At 46.3% G+C, this 17056-nt stretch overlaps 1 protein-coding gene across 1 annotated transcript; it reads right to left on the reverse strand.

The window, feature by feature from the left end:
- Positions 1-2304: 2304 nt before the first annotated feature.
- On the reverse strand, positions 2305-16721 carry ivns1abpa (influenza virus NS1A binding protein a). Its single transcript, XM_048252595.1, has 15 exons — positions 16526-16721; positions 10356-10584; positions 9996-10130; positions 9298-9467; positions 9028-9103; positions 8587-8760; positions 7873-7998; positions 5732-5839; positions 4906-5032; positions 4363-4587; positions 3943-4064; positions 3692-3818; positions 3382-3513; positions 3106-3279; positions 2305-2603 (listed from the first exon to the last, which is right to left on the reverse strand). The coding sequence occupies exons 3-15, from the start codon at positions 10104-10106 to the stop codon at positions 2347-2349; spliced, it is 1929 nt and encodes a 642-aa protein (XP_048108552.1). The 5' UTR covers positions 10107-10130; positions 10356-10584; positions 16526-16721; the 3' UTR covers positions 2305-2346.
- Positions 16722-17056: the final 335 nt, after the last annotated feature.

Raw genomic sequence — 17056 nt, forward strand, 5'->3', positions numbered from 1 at the left:
CAACCGCTCCTTTTGATTTATTCTTGTAGTAAAGTGCCTTTCAGTGGATACGCTGACGGTCAGTGGCATCACTGGAGCATCAGTATGAGAACAGATGGATGTCTTAAAAGTAGTTCACAAAGGAAATGCTAGTTTTGCAATTCTTTGGGTGACATCATTACTTCCGCTATGCGACCATGTCCAATACGACGTTGCCGGCCTTAATAGAATCTATCCATCCTGCTTTAGTGGCCTGCTTCCTGCCGCTGAGTACCGCAGGGATTTCGCTGTCGTCATGGGCTTAACGCCGTTTATTTTTGTGAATGGATGTGGGCGGAGATTAGAGGAAGCAGGATTCTCTGAGGTTGACTGACAGGTGCCCAACCCGTCCCGTCTCCTCAGGTCAAACGGATAAAGTCAGGGGCCGCAGATCATGTGCCCAGGCTTATGAGGACAGAGGACCTCACTGACGGGCTGCAGTTGCCACATGCAGGCTGAGTCACCCAACTTATGTTTTATAAAACTTAGAACAAAATGTGTATTTCATATACAATGTAAAAAGTGTAATTTTACTACATACAATATTGTGCAAAAGGTTATTTGCTGCCCTAAAAAAAGCTTAATATCAATGCAACATCATGCATGTTATACACCCCATCCTCTTGTCCACACACTGCACTTTTTATTATCTCTGCTATTTATTAAAATATATTTCTTGATCTTTCTTTCTTCACACTTGCACAGAAAAAGTTGAACACCAAATGAAATTTCACTACATGCTTTACGTTAGTATTGCGATGTATGTGACAAATAAACCTCCTTGTATAGAGGTCTCAGCTTTTTGGCCTAGTTCCTCACACACCACTGTTAGGAGGCCCTGCTTGTGCTGGTTTGTAAAATAAGGTTAACCTTCACACGACACTATATGGCACAAAAGGTCTGTGACCCTGGTGAGACTCACGCCACCAGCCCCTGCTTAAGGTCCAGATTACTACGTAATCCCTATTCAGTTAGAAGTCAGTCAGGCAGTCTGGAACTGGAATAAACCTGGATATGGCTTGAACTGGTTTTGATGTCACGGACACACACACACACACACACAAAGCGAGAGACACGACATGAGCAGGTTTCACAGGTTGAAATGGTTTATTAGTTTAAGAAATCTCATATAACAAACGTGATACAGGAATTTCAGCTCCCTAAGTTGCTCTACATCAGGAGAAAATAAAAACAAATAAGGGGAAGAGAATCTGAGCAACATCTCCACCTCTCAAAAGTACTCAACACAAGTCCCGGAATGGGGAGGAAAATGCATACCCAGCAAGAGTAGTAGGGGGCGGGGTGGGGGTGAGGATTGAGAAAACAAAAACAGTCTCAGCCCTGTGACTGAGTTTTAGTGAAGTAGCAGTAACAAAAGGGTTGGTCTGTTAGCAGAAGCACTGGCGAGTGAGTGTGTGTGCGTGCGTGCGTATACGCGGGCTGGACTGGCACTGGGTAGGGTTGGTGACTCTGCCGGTCTTGTGCGTCTGCGATCTCATCTATTGGTTAATTAGCCGTGTATAAAAAACATAGATATATAAAAAAGGCCATCGTTTAAAGATTGGTAATGCAATCATGCGTCTGGTCAAATGACCCAAACCGAAAGCCATGTGGTAAAAGAGTTTGTGAATGTGCGTATGTGTTGTGTGTTGAGTAAGGCATTTGCACTGCAGATTTTTTAATGAGAGTTTAGAAAAATTAAACAACCCGAAAATCACTTTCTGAACACCATTTTCAACCGCACGTCTCTCTTGCGTTAGCTGCTAGCACTGACGCTAACTTTGCTAGCTAATATGTCGCCATGTCTGCCCTCACTTCCTGCGCTCACAGCACCTTAGCACCCCTAAAGAAAAAAAAATGTACCCAAACAAAACCTTCAACTCAAATGAATTTAAAAAAAAAAAAAAAAAAAAAAGTAACTGCACTAAATGTATTAAAATGTTGGCATTCTTTTTTGTTCAACAGAAAAATTAATAGAGAGAAAAAAAAAACAATATATACAGCACAAAAATGAAAATATGCAATATGCAAAAAGGCTTCAAGTTGCTTTCGGCAACCCCTCCCACCCCCAATACACTAAATAAACCCTCCCATCCACCCACCCACCCACCCTCCCCACAATCAGTTGGCCTTCACTGAAGACCCCACTGAAGACCCCCCCAAGGAAACCTACTACCCCCCCTCCCCCCATCCTGCTTACATAGAGACATCACAAAGCACGATTACGGTCACTAAGCCTGTTAGTTTGGAAAAGGTGCGCCCGACCCCCCACCCCACCCCTCCTATCCACTCCCGACACCCCCCCCCACACACACACACACGTGTAGCTCAGGCAGAGGTGAAGTCGGTGGCACAGGAGGTCCACTCGTCTGTATCCAAGTCGTACAGCTCCATGGTGTTCAGGAACTCGTTGCCATCGAAGCCGCCCACGGCAAAGATGTAGTTGCCGAGCAGGGCCACGCCCGCATTGCTACGCGCCGACGTCATGCTTCCCAACATCCTCCACTCGTTGCGGGCCGGGTCGTACACCTCCACACAGCGCAGGGCGCGAGAACCGTCGAAACCGCCCACCACAAACAGCTTGCCTGTAAAGAGAAGAGGGGTTTAATGACTTTCTCAATATCATGCTGTTATACAGCACAGCTGGAAAGCTTTTCATCCAAAACAAATTGTGCGATCTGAGCCAGCTACGGCACAATTAGATTTAGTGGGGCTAAATGAAAATCTCCACAATGCACCTACATTTCATCGAGGACTCATTTTAAACAGTGCAATCAAAAAGCTTTTTCTGCTTGCAAGAGTGGAATATTTGAATCCCTCCAAGAACCTTAAGGTGCATGGGGCAATTTTTTTAGCAATGTTGCAGACCAGCCACATAACCCGAGTTCCACGTATTCTGATTAGGATGGTCATGACAATTTGCCTACTGATGATGACAGTTGTTTAGAAGAAGAAGAAAGAAGAAAAAAAAAAAAAAAAAAAAAAAAAAGGTTGATCAATATCAATTGGAACATGCCAGAACCACAACACTCTGGAACATTGCTCAAAAAGTTGCCTTGTGCATTAGCTTTAGGGGTCCGTGCTCACCTTCGTACACGGTCACACCAGCACCTCGGCGGGCCACGTTCATGGGGGCGATGAGGGTCCAAGTGTTGTTGTCAGGGTTGTAGCGCTCCACGCTGTTCAGGCAGTTCCAGGACTCCGCTCCTCCAATTGCGTACATGAAGCCATCCAACTCGCACACCGCTGCCTGATGCCTCCCTGTGAAGCACACAGACGTTAACGTCTGACCCAGACCACTGCGTGCCCTCAAGTGGTGCGTGTGTGTGTGTGTGTAAGGCAGACAGCTGCTGTGAGACTTACTGATGTTGAGTGGGGCACAGTTGCTCCAGACTTTGGTGACCGGGTCAAAGGCGTCGCAGTTCTTCAGACCCTTCTGGCCACAGGGGTCTGAGCCCCCAACAACGTACAGTTTGTTGTTTAGGGAACAGACACCTGAAGGACAATAGGAGATTGGCAGCTGTTAGAAGGAGTGGTCACTCCATACAGATAAAGCTACATACATACGGTCTGTTAAATGATATAACTTTCACACAAGGTCAGTCAGGAAGTCTACTCCATGTATCAGGCTGGACAACGAATGGAAGGAACAATGTTAGTAGCTCATGTTTACCTGCGTTGCAGCGATTGGTCCGAAGCTCTGGCACCTGAGTCCATTCATCAGTGGTCGGGTTGTACGTCTCCCCGCAGCTCAGTTCATCCGAGTGGCCGTTGGAGCCGCCCATCACATACAGTTGCCCCTGATTGGATAAGAATATGGTGGGCGTGTCAGAAGACCATTCTGACTACACAAATTTAAAACAAGGATAGTATGTGCATCTAGTGATCTGTGATTGCCATGTTCTGCAACCAATGAGGACTCACCATAAGCACAGCCATCTGGAAGCGAGCCCGAGGCGTGCGCATGGGAGCCACAAACGTCCAGCGGTCGTTCTTCAGGTCGTAACACTCCACCGTCCGCAAACACTCTTCCCGGTTGTAACCACCTGGCCACAAACACAGTTTTTTAAAAAAAAAATTGCCAACTTAGTGGCTCAATCAGACAGACAGCGAGCTAAGCCAGACAGACAGCTAAGACAAACAGCAAAGTCAGCTTTCGATCCCTTCTTTCTAAAAGCCTCTGCTGATTCTAGAATTCCTTCAGGGCACCCCGATTCACCCCAAAAACCTGGTCTGACGCCAATGTCTGATTCTCCTGGCCTGCAGCCTTGGAGACCGCATGGCACGCACACACACACACGAGAGCTAAGTAAGGACTTTGGCAGACGTTTCATAGGCGCTGACCTGCGGCAATGAGACGTCCGTCCAGAGCAGCGGTGCCCAGGCCGGAGCGGGCGTAGTGCATGGGGGCCAGCGGGCGCTCCTCGGTAGCCTCCAGCGGGCCCTCCCAGCTCAGGCTCTTGAGCAGGCAGGGCGTGGCCGACGGCGAGCTCTGAGGGGAGTTGCGCCCGTGCAGGAAGATCACGCACAGCATGCCCTCCAGCACCGCCAGACACAGGTAGGTGTTGTCTAGAAAGAAAGAAAGAAAGAAAGAAAGAGAAAGAAAAAGAAAGAAAGAAAGAAAGAAAGAAAGAAAGAAAGAAAGAAAGAAAGAAAGAAAGAAAGAAAGAAAGAAAGAAAGAAAGAAAGAAAGAAAGAAAGAAAGAAAGAAAGAAAGAAAGAAAGAAAGAAAGAAAGAAAGAAAGAAAGAAAGAAAAAGAAAGAAAGAAAAAAACACAGGAGAGCAATCAAATGAGATGGGGAACAAAAGCCTCCAGTTTAGCCCCATCATGAATCAGTCACAACAAAAACACCCTCTTCCCTGCACAGATGGATAGACAGACTTACTGGTGGTCTTCTCGGAGGCGATGTACTTCCACTCATGCTTGCAGGACTGCTTGGTGGAGCCGGGGGAGAGGGTGCCAGAGGAGCTGGTGCTCAGCTGCCTGCTCACGGTCTCACGAGGGGCCTTCTTCTGCAGGACACCAATACACACACCATGTATAACACTCATGCTCATCACACACACACACACACACACACACACACACACACACACACAGGAAGGCCCTTTGCCAAATACCCAGTCATACACTAACATAAAGGGCCTCATGCTAGGAACTACAAGGAACATATACTGCTTATTTTCCTCACACAATCCTGCCAGGGCAATATCTCAGGCTCTATGCAAGTACTCCCTGTATGCTCACAATCCTATCTTCACAGAGGCCTCTTCACAAATATACACACACACACACACACACTCTTAAAGCAGCCCTTATACTTCCATTTTCAAAATGGAGATGCACACCACTTAAAACCCTTTGAAAAAACCTTGCTTCTCAAGATTTCACCATTAACATCCAAGTCCTATCTAGCCTATAGCAGCACACCAGCTTCTATTGTGTCATTTCTGCCTGAGGAAGCTCATTCAGCTTTGGTCAGCTAGCATTATATCTATTTTTTTAACATTTACAACCCCTAACTAAATAGCACCTGGTCACCTAATGACAGAGGACGCTGGGCACTTGGCTTGGCCCCAATTGGTACTTTTGCGCATATTGGCCCAATCTGTGGCCAATGTGGTGGGGTGCACTCGAGAACACACTAGAGCCTGGCCAATGCTTCATTCATATGAGCTCGGCCCGTCTCAGTTTGGCTGGCTGCCGTGTACCTGCACAAACTGGATGTGATCTTCCTCAGCACCAAACACCTCGACCTGCCCGTCCAGCAGAGCTCTGTCCAGGAGCTTGTGGTCAGCTGAGTAGTACAGCGTTTGCACCTGCAACACACACAGCGACAACAACCCATGTGGCTGTCTCCTTGGCAACAGAACACCCCTCCCAGGAACAAGGGGTGGTAAGGTGAGGGGTGGTGGGGAAAGGGGGGAGGGGGGAGTGGCAGCCATCTTGTTGGGTGGGTTTGCATGGAGCTGGCAGTGGAAGAGCTTCTTTTACAGATCACATCACACACACAAACACACACAGAGAGGGGGAGGGGGAGGGGGTCTTCTTGCTCCATCAGTTAGAAGTTAAAAGGTTGCTGCCGGGCGCCTCCGCTGCATCGGTGCTGAAAACACACTCAGGCCACCACATCCCCATCACCACTGTGCATCCTGGGACATTCGGTTAAGAGGAAAAGAAGAACTAGGGCCATCTCTTCCTGCAAACACTCTCATCATCTCAACTCTCTGCAGGCACTGTGGCAGCAGCAGACATCTTCTGGTGTGTGCCACAGCATAGGGGCTGGAACTTCAGAGCTTCGGAGCTCCTAAATCCACACAAAGCGCTACAATCTACTGTTGACTTCGACTCTGGAACATTCTGTGAGGAGTTAAGTTTATCTCTGCTGCCTTCTTCGGTTGTTCTCCCCATCAGCAAACTAAGATAAGATATTACAGAAAACACAATCCACTCAGCTGTGAAGAAAAAATATAGAGTGCTTGAACAAAGCTCAAGAGAAGGAAAAAAAAATTAGAGTGAGTCCAGGCTCGGCAGCCATTTTGAGACTTGTAGATGTTCTCTTCACAGCATAAGCCATCCCAACATGGCAGGCTCCTCTTACAAGTCTTCTCCGTGTCTTATTCCTTTGATGAGTCCTATCTAGAGGATAGTCAGGGCTACAGTGTGCGTGTGAATGAGAATATACGAGTGGCCTTGTGTGTCTCTCTCTGTGTGTACTGTAGTCACTCAGACTATGTGCAAAAGACTATGCGCCACAAAATCACCCAAGCTGATTTGGGCTGTGCCACTGTTTCCATGCTAATGTAGAAATATGATCTAGTTAGTGTGCAGTTGTGATTTCTTAATACTCATTTCATGGTGGTTCACAATCACCATGACACTAGAAGGCACAGCTGGTAATGCAGCTTCATTGTGTGCGCTTCGTTATTGGTGTTCTTACTGTAAAAGCAAAAGCTTTTTTTTTTTTTTTAGAGTGTGTGATCTCGTGCAGTGTGGATGTTCACGAGCAGAAGAGACAGAGAGAGACAGATGAGCGCTCGTTTGGCTGTAGCTCTGTCCCTCTCTCCTTCATTTTTTTTTTTTTTGGTCATCTTTGCTCTCTCGTTTCTGACTCATTACCCTGCTGGTCTCAGTCTGGGCTCCGGGCTTCTTGCTTGGCCTGCTGCTGATTGGCTAACACACCTAAAGAGAGATAAATCAAGCGGGAGGAAGAGAGCTGTTAGTCCTGGTGGTCAAATGCTCACGCTCACATTCTCACACACACACACACACACACACACACACACACACACACGCACCTGTTCAGGGAGAGGAGAGACAGCGAGAGGTTAGTGATAAAAAGCCACTCGTCACTTTTGTGTTCCTGTCTGGTCACGTTTACGTGGCAGACATGCGCGCACACACACACAAACACACAAATACACTCGACTCTCGGCTCTCTTTCAGCTCACCTGGACCAGTGTGTGTACAGCCCGCGACTGTGTAAAGTAAAACAAACACACGCACAAAATCTGACATCGTGGGAATGTCATCACATGTACAGGCAAATTTGGTTAGGAGAGAGAGAGAGAGAGACTAGTTACACTCCTGAGACGGAGTGCATGTACCTGCCGTGTACACCCTGTGCTCTCTTAGGGGCCAGGCCTTCAGAGAAGGAGAAAAAAAAAAAAAAAAAAAAAAAGACAAACACAAGCGGGCAACTGATCGACAAGTCCGTGAGGGAGCCAGCGTCGCCGCATCAAACGCCATCAGAGCATGATGGAGGGAAACAGGAAGGACAGGAGGAGAGGGAGGGAGGGAGAGAGAGAGAGAGAGGGAGAGAGAGAGAGAGAGACGAGGGACGCATACTGACCTCCTCCATCAGCCTCTCTAGCGGCTCTCCGTTCTCCCACAGGCTGCGCTGCACCCAGGAGATCACCTTGGAGTACAGCTTCCCGTTGCTAGGCAACATCAGGTTGTCCTCCAGCATCACCTCCAGCTGTGCCGGCAGCAATCGTGATGAGACAGACAGACAGACAGACAGAGAGAGAGAGAGAGAGAGAGAGAGAAGGGAGAGAAGCACATGGAGAGCTAAGGTCAATCTCTTCATTTACTCAATTATCAGTCATCACCTCTTGTGAGGAAATTTGGAATTCTAACACCCCGATTGTCAATTAATAATTAAATAACTGGTTTAAATAAATATGCATTGCATAATTACTGTCAAACATTACATAATTGACCTCCCTTATGCAAAAGGTCAGCATCCATAAAGGGAGAGCAAACCTTTGACTGGCTGAATAAACCCTAAATATACTAAAGCTCAGGAGCGATAGCTTATGAGGTCAAAGATGGCTCATCCTCATACAAGCGAGTTGGATCTTTTCATAATGCAGAAGATTTCTGCTCTAATTTTAACCCCAAAACAAATGCCATTTATAGTGTTTGGGAGTATTGGCTTTAGAGACTCCTATTGAGACACCGCACACAGGCTTATTCAACTAGAGTAGTGCACTTGCATAAATGCATTAGGCTCAGGAGTTAATCTGGCCTGGCCCTGGCCGGCTGGCTCAGGCCCAGTACTGACCTTCAGGCGGGGCAGCTTGAGGAAGTCCTCCTGCTCAGACACCTCCAGCAGGTTCTCCTGGATGAAGCCGTCGATCTTGCCGAGCAGCCGGGTATCTCCCATTCCGCTGGCGAAGTGGCGGTAGGAGATGGCGCTCTGGGCGTCCATCTTGGAGAGCAGGTAGTCTCCGCAGATCTGCTCCATACACACACACACACAGATGAAGTAATTGATCCCGAAGGACTGGCTGCTCACAGCTCTTAACACGCCACTGTTAAGTGTGTCTGTGGACACGGTGATGTGCAAAACATCCCTGTCTTCGATTAGCTAATTAAGAGCACGGGGAATACTAGACGAAGACAGGGCGGCATATCAGGAGAAGACAGTGAAACCAGAACAGAGACTGACTAGCAGCGAGTGGAAGAGTAAGGTGTAATGGAGAACAGAAGAAATGGAACAAACCTGCTTCACTCTCTCCATTTTGAGCCGTTTGGCAGCAGAGTAGACCTCCTTCACCAGTTCCTTATCAGCCTTCAGTCTAAGGAAAAGTGGTAGCAAGGAGGCACGTTTTAAATCTGGGGTGTACTTACAGGTTTACTCAATAATTAAATACCGAGTAATATCTGGTTGCTGTACTTAAGTATGTGCTTGACCGCCAGACTAAGTATGTTTTGTCACTGGGTGTGAATTCAGAGCATGACGCACGCCACCACCCACACACACCACACTTACTGGGCAGTGTAGGCGTAGTTAAGCAGAACCTCCACGGCTTGTGGGTCCAGATCCTCAAACTTGACATGGGCCACGCCATGTGGCTCTGTGTCGCTGTTGAAAATCTCAAATAGGTAGGGGCTGCAGCAGGCCAGCACGGCCCGATGGGCCATCAGCTCATGACCGCACACCTGCCAAGGGTACAGGGCAAAGGTCAGGGGTCACAGGAGAAGCCTCTTTAGGAACCATCAGTGTCACCATTTAACACTTTACACATAAATAGTCACACACACCATCACTGCAATAAAAGGATGTATATTTAGCGGTCACAATCTTCAAATATACTGGTTGCATAACCACAGGGCAATGTTCAGCAGGAATAAAAGAGGAGTTTAAGTCTACATGAACAGTGGGATGTGATGCAGTAATGATTTTAACTTTTCATCTCAAGGTCAAGTCAACAGACTACCAACAGTAACCAGAGCCTTTCTTTTCACAGAGTGTGTGGGTATGTGTGTGTGTGTGTGTGTGGTGTTCCAGTGAACTCTAGGAGATCTAATTCACATGAGCAGTTCTCTGTCTCTGTGGATGTGTGTTGGCTGTGGCAGTGTGTGTGTGTCGTTTTCAGAATGACTCAGTCTTGTTACTGTGGAAGTGAGACCCAAATGAGAGCTAGAGGCAAACAAATGAGGGTTGGACACACACACACACACACACACCTGCAGTCTGACGTCACAAAACTGGCCGCTCTTACGGAGCGCATTCATCTTGGCCACGGTGGAATCCAAAAAGCTTTCGTCCTCGAATATCAGATAGCCGTTGGGAATCATTTTCACGCCGTTTGGAAATTAAACCTAAAAAAGAAAAAGAAAAAAGGACAAAAGAAGAAATGCTTTTTATTTTCCCAGGTACATAAGTTACATAATAATGTCCTTTCTGGTCACTTTCAGTTCCTCCAACACGAGACATCCACCCACCACACAATAGCATACACACCACTTCACATTCTGTGCCTTAAACTCCACAACTACAAAAGCTTCTCAAACATAGATGTTCATATTTGCTTTACTGGAACTTACCTGAAGTAAACTGGAGATGATCGGAAGAGAGTGAAAGAGAGCTTGCGTAACAAACTGAGATGCAGAGAGGAGTGAACCCTTCCTTTCGCACACCAATGTGGGGGGGTCAACTGGGTGGGGGGCAGCCGCACCAATGCAAACTATCAGGCTTGAAGCGACTGGAATCAAGTCCTTGGAATCCCGTTGGCTATAGAGTCCAGTTTTTTCTGTGAGGCTCGTTCATTATAAACTATGGGAGAAAACGAGAAGAAAGAATTAACATTAGAACTTTGTGATACTAACAGACTGAACAAGGCAAAGAAAGACTACCTTTATTTCTAACCTAAATTTCCTTATTTACTTTCAGTAAATTATGCTAAGCTAGGCTAACACAGAAGATAAAGATAAGCATCCTCTTAGTCTTACCCAACTCTGGGGTATATGAAAAGATTCTCCCAAACAGTTGGTGTGTTCCTTTAAAAATCCACAATACCAAAAAAAATAAAGACCATATTACATGCCCTGCATCTCAATGCACCCATACCATCTGGGAGGCTGATCTAGGGTTAGACTAGTTCGGTTCATTTCTTCATATCCTAAAATCAGTAGACCCAGGCTCCGACTGATCTCAGATCATCCCTGTACAGACTTAAATAAAACAGCGCTCAGGAGGCAGGCAAGTAAGATGTCCCTGCATGTTCTAGGCCTTTCTTCAGCTTAGCACAACCCCTTTACACACGCAAAACCCCTTTACACACACACACTGTTCTACCATGCGTACGGTAACGTGTCGAGAATCCAGACCAGACAGGTTAATCCGGCTCACAGCCTCCCATGTGTGGCCTCACGATCTAAGCACATGGGCAGCAGGAGCCAAAGCAAAGCAGACACAAGCACGCATACAGCCACGGCAGCACAAGCCCCGCAAGAAAATAAAATCAAAATAATCATCATTTATCAGCAGAGACCTATGATGACATATCTATATCACAATAGTATACTTACAAGAGACTGACTCAGAAGTGCTAACCCTGTGTGACAGACCATGCTCAGTCAAGCCCAATGCGGACACACACACACACACACACACACACACACCCCCCACTCTTACTCCGCCCACTGTTTCAGGCTCCCCTTTTGACCATGTCCCCAAAATCAGGACACCCTGTACTCACACACGCTACACCCCTCCCCCTTCACACACACAGAGGGGGCAACTTCTAGCCATTCAGAGAGGGGGGCTATGGGGGAAGGAGGGGTAACAGCAGCGAGTGATAAATCGGTCAGGAATTCCACAAAATATATGGCCTTTACACACATGGCTCTCCTGACACCGGTACACATTCCGAGAGACTGGCTAAACCAGCTGCAGCCGGATGGAAAAATACTGCGCGTGCACACACACACAGTCTGTGTGTGAGCCAGAGACAAAACTCCCTAATTTACTGTTGCCAGGCATACAGTTACTAGGTATCTTATACAGACTTGTGCTAGCACTTTGAGGATACTGAATGCATGTGGGATGGATAGTGTCAAGCTAACTATTCTAAGCTCTTACTGCCCTGCAGTCCCATCTCTGATCCACAATAAATGCAGACAGGCAAAGCATGTCTGACAGGCCAACTCTGCAATGGGTCTTCAATGGGACCTCTCTGATGCCTTCTAGAAATATGCAGATCAACAGACATAATAACTGGTCCACATCCTGAATCCTTCTGAAGTGGGTCAGGCTCGGGAAAGCCATGACCAGAGCTGACCCGCGAGTGTCTGGACTTACAGCAGGGCTGCGGTCAGTGTCGGGGAGGCCTTACCAATGGCCCAGATTAAATTTAGATAGACAGCCTTTATAGCACACGGGTGGACGGCTCAGTCTCCAGTTAGGGCTGCTGCTAAAACTGAACCCAGTGCAGTTAACGCGGAGCGCGCGCACACACACACACACACCCACACGCACGCCCACACTGACCACAATATCCTTCTGTTCTTGACTACTAAGACGCGCACCAGTTCAGACTGTTCTAGAAGGGACGAACACAGGAGCGGAACAGATGCAGTCGAGACAGAAAGAACATGGACATTTATAGAAGTGACTGAGCATTCAGTGTGTGAGACACTTTTGTAAGTTCCCTTTTCTTCCCCTCCTCCGCCAAAAAAAAAAAAATAAAAACATTCACAAAAGTCACAATCAGCTTTTGTCTGTGTGTGGGTATTCTGTGTCTAGCAGATCAGCAGACGAGCACACGACCACAGTCACCTGAGCCCTTCATGCTCTGTGTACTGTGTACGTGTGACAGCATTTAGCCTAATCTCAACCATGCCGACCCCTCTCCATGCCGCTCATATAAAACACACAGTCCAGACTCTTCCACACAGAACTACATTTCCCAGAGTGGTCTGCCTTTGTAGTCAGATTTAACATATTCTCAACTGTGTGTGTGTGTGTGTGTGTGTGTGTGTCACGAGGCGTAATGACATCTGACAAGCTGTGCCTTTATTAAAGCTTAACTTGTGTATTGAATAGTTCTCTACAGTAAGGAACACAATGTACAGGGAATGTGAATGGGGGGGGGTACACTGTGTGGTGGAGGAAGGAGAGAAATGACAAATTCATAGCATTTTATTGGAGCAGCATGTCACATGATCATCGGATGTGGAGGAAATGGGAATAAAGGAAATTCCACAAGTGCCATCCTGTACCAATCAAATGTGCATACACAAGATAGCCTTCTCTCTCTCTTTGTGCGAGTCATTCTGTAGGCAATGGAACTTCATGCAGGCTATAGGAGGGAGAGGCCCACTGGCCTAGTAAAAGATCCAGGAGTCTGTGGCTGTGTGCTATATTGCTTTAGTCAGACTCATTTCCAGAGGTTACGCAACATCTGGCAGACTGTGCTCTCACTCACCCATTTCTTCTCCATTTCCCCGCCCTCTCTCACACACACACACACAGCTTATTTTCTTTTCCACATTACGTATTTAACCAACCTCTGGTTCATATTTTAGAAAGATCTTTGTGGTTTGAACAGAGAAAAACAATAACAAATCTCTGAAAGGGTAAAACAATTCAGAAGCTACTTTTTAAACTCCTAGCCTCACAAAAAGCCAACTGATGCCCATCCAGACATGCTGTATTCATGCTGCAGTCACAAGACTAGTAAACATGTTTACAGCGTAACACATGCTGTAGCACAGGGATTCCCAAACTGTGGTACGTGAGCTGCCACTAGGGGGTACGCGAGATAAAAAGGGCAATGTCGGAAAGATGTTAAAAATGTTTTTTGTTTTTTTTTAAATCTTAAGCATATGTTCTCTTTGTTCTTTGTGTTTCATAATGTTGCTCTCCACACTGTTTTTTTTTTTAGTGTGAGAGCACATAGACCAGTTGCACATTTTGATTTTATAATTTGTCATCATGTAGAGCGGCTAATTAAACATGATGCCTTGAATACGTCAAAAGAATGTGTTAACATTTGCATGTGTCGGATGGTGGGGGTACGCGAGCCAAGTCAGGATGTAGGTGGTGGTACGCGGAGAAAAAAGTTTGGGAACTGCTGCTGTAGCATATCTGCGGGCTGTTTCTAGTTTCACAGATGTGTGCAGCTTCCATTAAATACCAATCAGCACAATCATCTAAACAGCTTATTTTACTCAAGAAATGCACTGACGCTAGGTGCCGAAATGGGCGGTTTGGCCTTTAAAAACACTAAACCTTATTTCTTTTTTATTACCGCATCTTTTTGCCCTTAATATGACATGCCTGGCTAGTGTCCTCCATTTATCTATCAGTCTCCGTCTGGTGAGAGAAACTGTGCGCTGGAGAGGAGACACTTCATAATCACTCTGCACTTGCATTCTTTCTAGCCGACTGATCAGTAATTAGGAGACACACACAACAAATAAAAGAGCTTATGCTCGGAGCAGAGTTTGAGCCGAGAACTGAGAATGCACAGCAGATTAAACATCAGACCACGGGAGGCCACCAAGCAGGAACTTGTTTTAACATTGTTAAAACAGCATGGGAACAAAAAACGCAACCACCACAGGGACAAGTGGGTCATTGTTTGAAATGTGGTCCTGTAAAACGAGAGATTTTCTGAAATTATGTCCCCTTGTGCCACATAAATTCTCACAAAGCCCTGCATAAAATAGCACACAATGGGGCAATGGTGGCAAAACATTTGTATTTGGGGAAGTCGATGACTCGCTGCTTCCTGATTGAAAGCAAACTAGAGGGTGTGTGCATTTTCTAGAACATTAGAAGGTGATCTGGGGGTTGAAATGTATTTAACACCTCCAACACACCTAAGGAGTAGGAGCAAAAATATGTTGCTTCATCACTGACGCCACACATTTTAACGTCATCAACGCCAAGGACACTGGAGTCTTATCAAAATACCCACAAAAGTAAGGAGTCACAGTAACCTTTTATCTAGGATCTAAAGCGCAGCGCCAAATCCGCATCAGGTTGCGTCAAGGCTTTTCACCACTGCTATTCCAGATTGTGCAGGTTTACGCGAGACACCGCGGATTTCCCTCTACCATGCAGCACGCAGAGGTCAAATTCTCCTTGCGTGGGACTACTGACGCAGTCAGGTCGCACCGCACGCGGCGGCAGCCGAGCTAGCTCATGCCAATACAGGATTAAGTGAAATTCCAATGCGTACGCCATACCGGCAAGGGCAAATCAGAGCTTTTACACGCGCTAAACCTACTGTCGGTATAACAGATTGTTGGCACCTGCTATGTAGGTTAGCATTACAAGTGACCACCGATTTACTGCTGAATGTGTACCCCTGATCCGGAGATAACGTTACCCGATTGTGTCAAAATACTGTTAAATATCAATGAACAAAATTCATATTTCCATCGTAAAAATTAACAACGAAATGGTTAGAGTGCCACGAATACATGGACAGCCTAGCCGTACCCCCAATGATTAACGTTAGCGACCTTGTTCCTCACACAGCATTTGACAAAACCAGATGCACGGGGGGGGGGAACTCCGACTTGCTACATTGCATGATTCATAAATATAGCACGGGGGGACTCCGACTTGCTACATTGCATGATTCATAAATATAACACGCGGGGCTAATGGCAATAGCAGCTAGCACTATTCCAGCTCCCGTAGTCTTTGCGACCCCCACTCCTCTCCCATCATTCCATGCACAACCCAGCTAAGAAAGTGGGTCAGTGGGGCTGAACGTTTCACTAGCTGCTACTCATAGTACCACCACCATGAGCTACAAATGTTGGTACTTCACAGACGAGCAACACGAACCATGTTTATACCGGTCAAGCAGTCTTTGTGAAGCACAACCGAGATGTTAGCAGCTCTACACGATTTCGCTCGACAATGTACTCTGCTTTCTATATTTAATATATCATTGACGTTATGGTAACGTTAACATAATGTTAAACAGCTGATAACCGAACAGGCTGGATACAAAATGATGCTCATTCTAGGTGCCTGATAAAAAAAAAAAAACAACTGCTGCCAAGAACAAGTGGATGATGAAATTTTCAACGTTGTGGTTGGCAAATCGCCCCACGTCATTTCAACCACCTTCTAGTGGCCATGGCACGTCGTTAACAGTTAACGTTACCATACAAATGACCGTGCCAAATTTCAAATTTCTCAGACATTAATTTGCAGTAGGTCACAGTTTTTTCAGTTATCTTATCTTTGTACCGTTAACATTAGACAGTCACAGCTAACGTTAACGTTATCATTCCTCAATAGCTAGCTCGTGCATATGGCGGGAATCTAACGTTGACTAACGTTACTTTAACATTACATTTACATGCCCAGACAAACAGTTAAGTTGGCTTCTACCAATAAACCAACAACCTAAATTGACTGGTATGTGTTGATTTTAAACATTCTCAGCATTGGCGATCCACGCATATCGCTTAATATAACGTTAGACCTAGCATCACTAAGACAACCCTGTTCCAAACGTTACATTCACGTTAACAAAACCCAGTTCCGCAGAATACGTTAACACTGATGGTATACTACAATAGTATTGCCAACATTATATGGCCGATTTTATTTTGATCATTGCGACATCAGCATTATAACACTGGGTGGTTAAATTAGCATGTCGGCATGGTCTGGAACACTGACAGTAGTCAACCTACGACAGCACATTGGAGTTATATTAGTCACGTTAATAAGACCTTCTTACCTGGTCTGTTTGACAACTGATGATGATAGACATAGTTAAGTTGAATTCGATGCGGTCAAGGGCCAGGGGGGTAGCTGCAATGAATGCGATGCGGCTGTCTCGACTCGACTTCCCAGAAATGTTCCTCGCGGTGATTACGTGTTCCACTTTCCTTCGGACTGGTTAGTGCATGTGTGCGGCTCTGATACGCGGTGTGGGGATAGAGAGCGCTTACAAAGCCGAGCCTACTGGTACGTCTGATGTCATCACGCAGAGCAGAAGACACGCCTGCGGAAAATTACTGAGCGGGATGAAGGAGGGTTTGTTATAGTTGGCATGGTAGTTGGTCTCTACGATGTCTGGATAAGGTTTCTCAGGAATGAAATAAGGAAGTGTGTAGTATAAACGGATGGGCATGGTGAGCGCTGTGTAAAGTAGCTAGCTTCGATTTGTGGGTGACCACATGAGGTTTTGTTATGTCCACAGCCTAGTAGGCTATTAGGGGTTTGCACGGCGTGTCATCAGATTTGGACGTTGCCATATTGGAGATAC

Source organism: Alosa alosa, chromosome 9 (assembly GCF_017589495.1).
Source record: "Alosa alosa isolate M-15738 ecotype Scorff River chromosome 9, AALO_Geno_1.1, whole genome shotgun sequence".
Lineage (NCBI taxonomy): Eukaryota > Metazoa > Chordata > Actinopteri > Clupeiformes > Clupeidae > Alosa > Alosa alosa.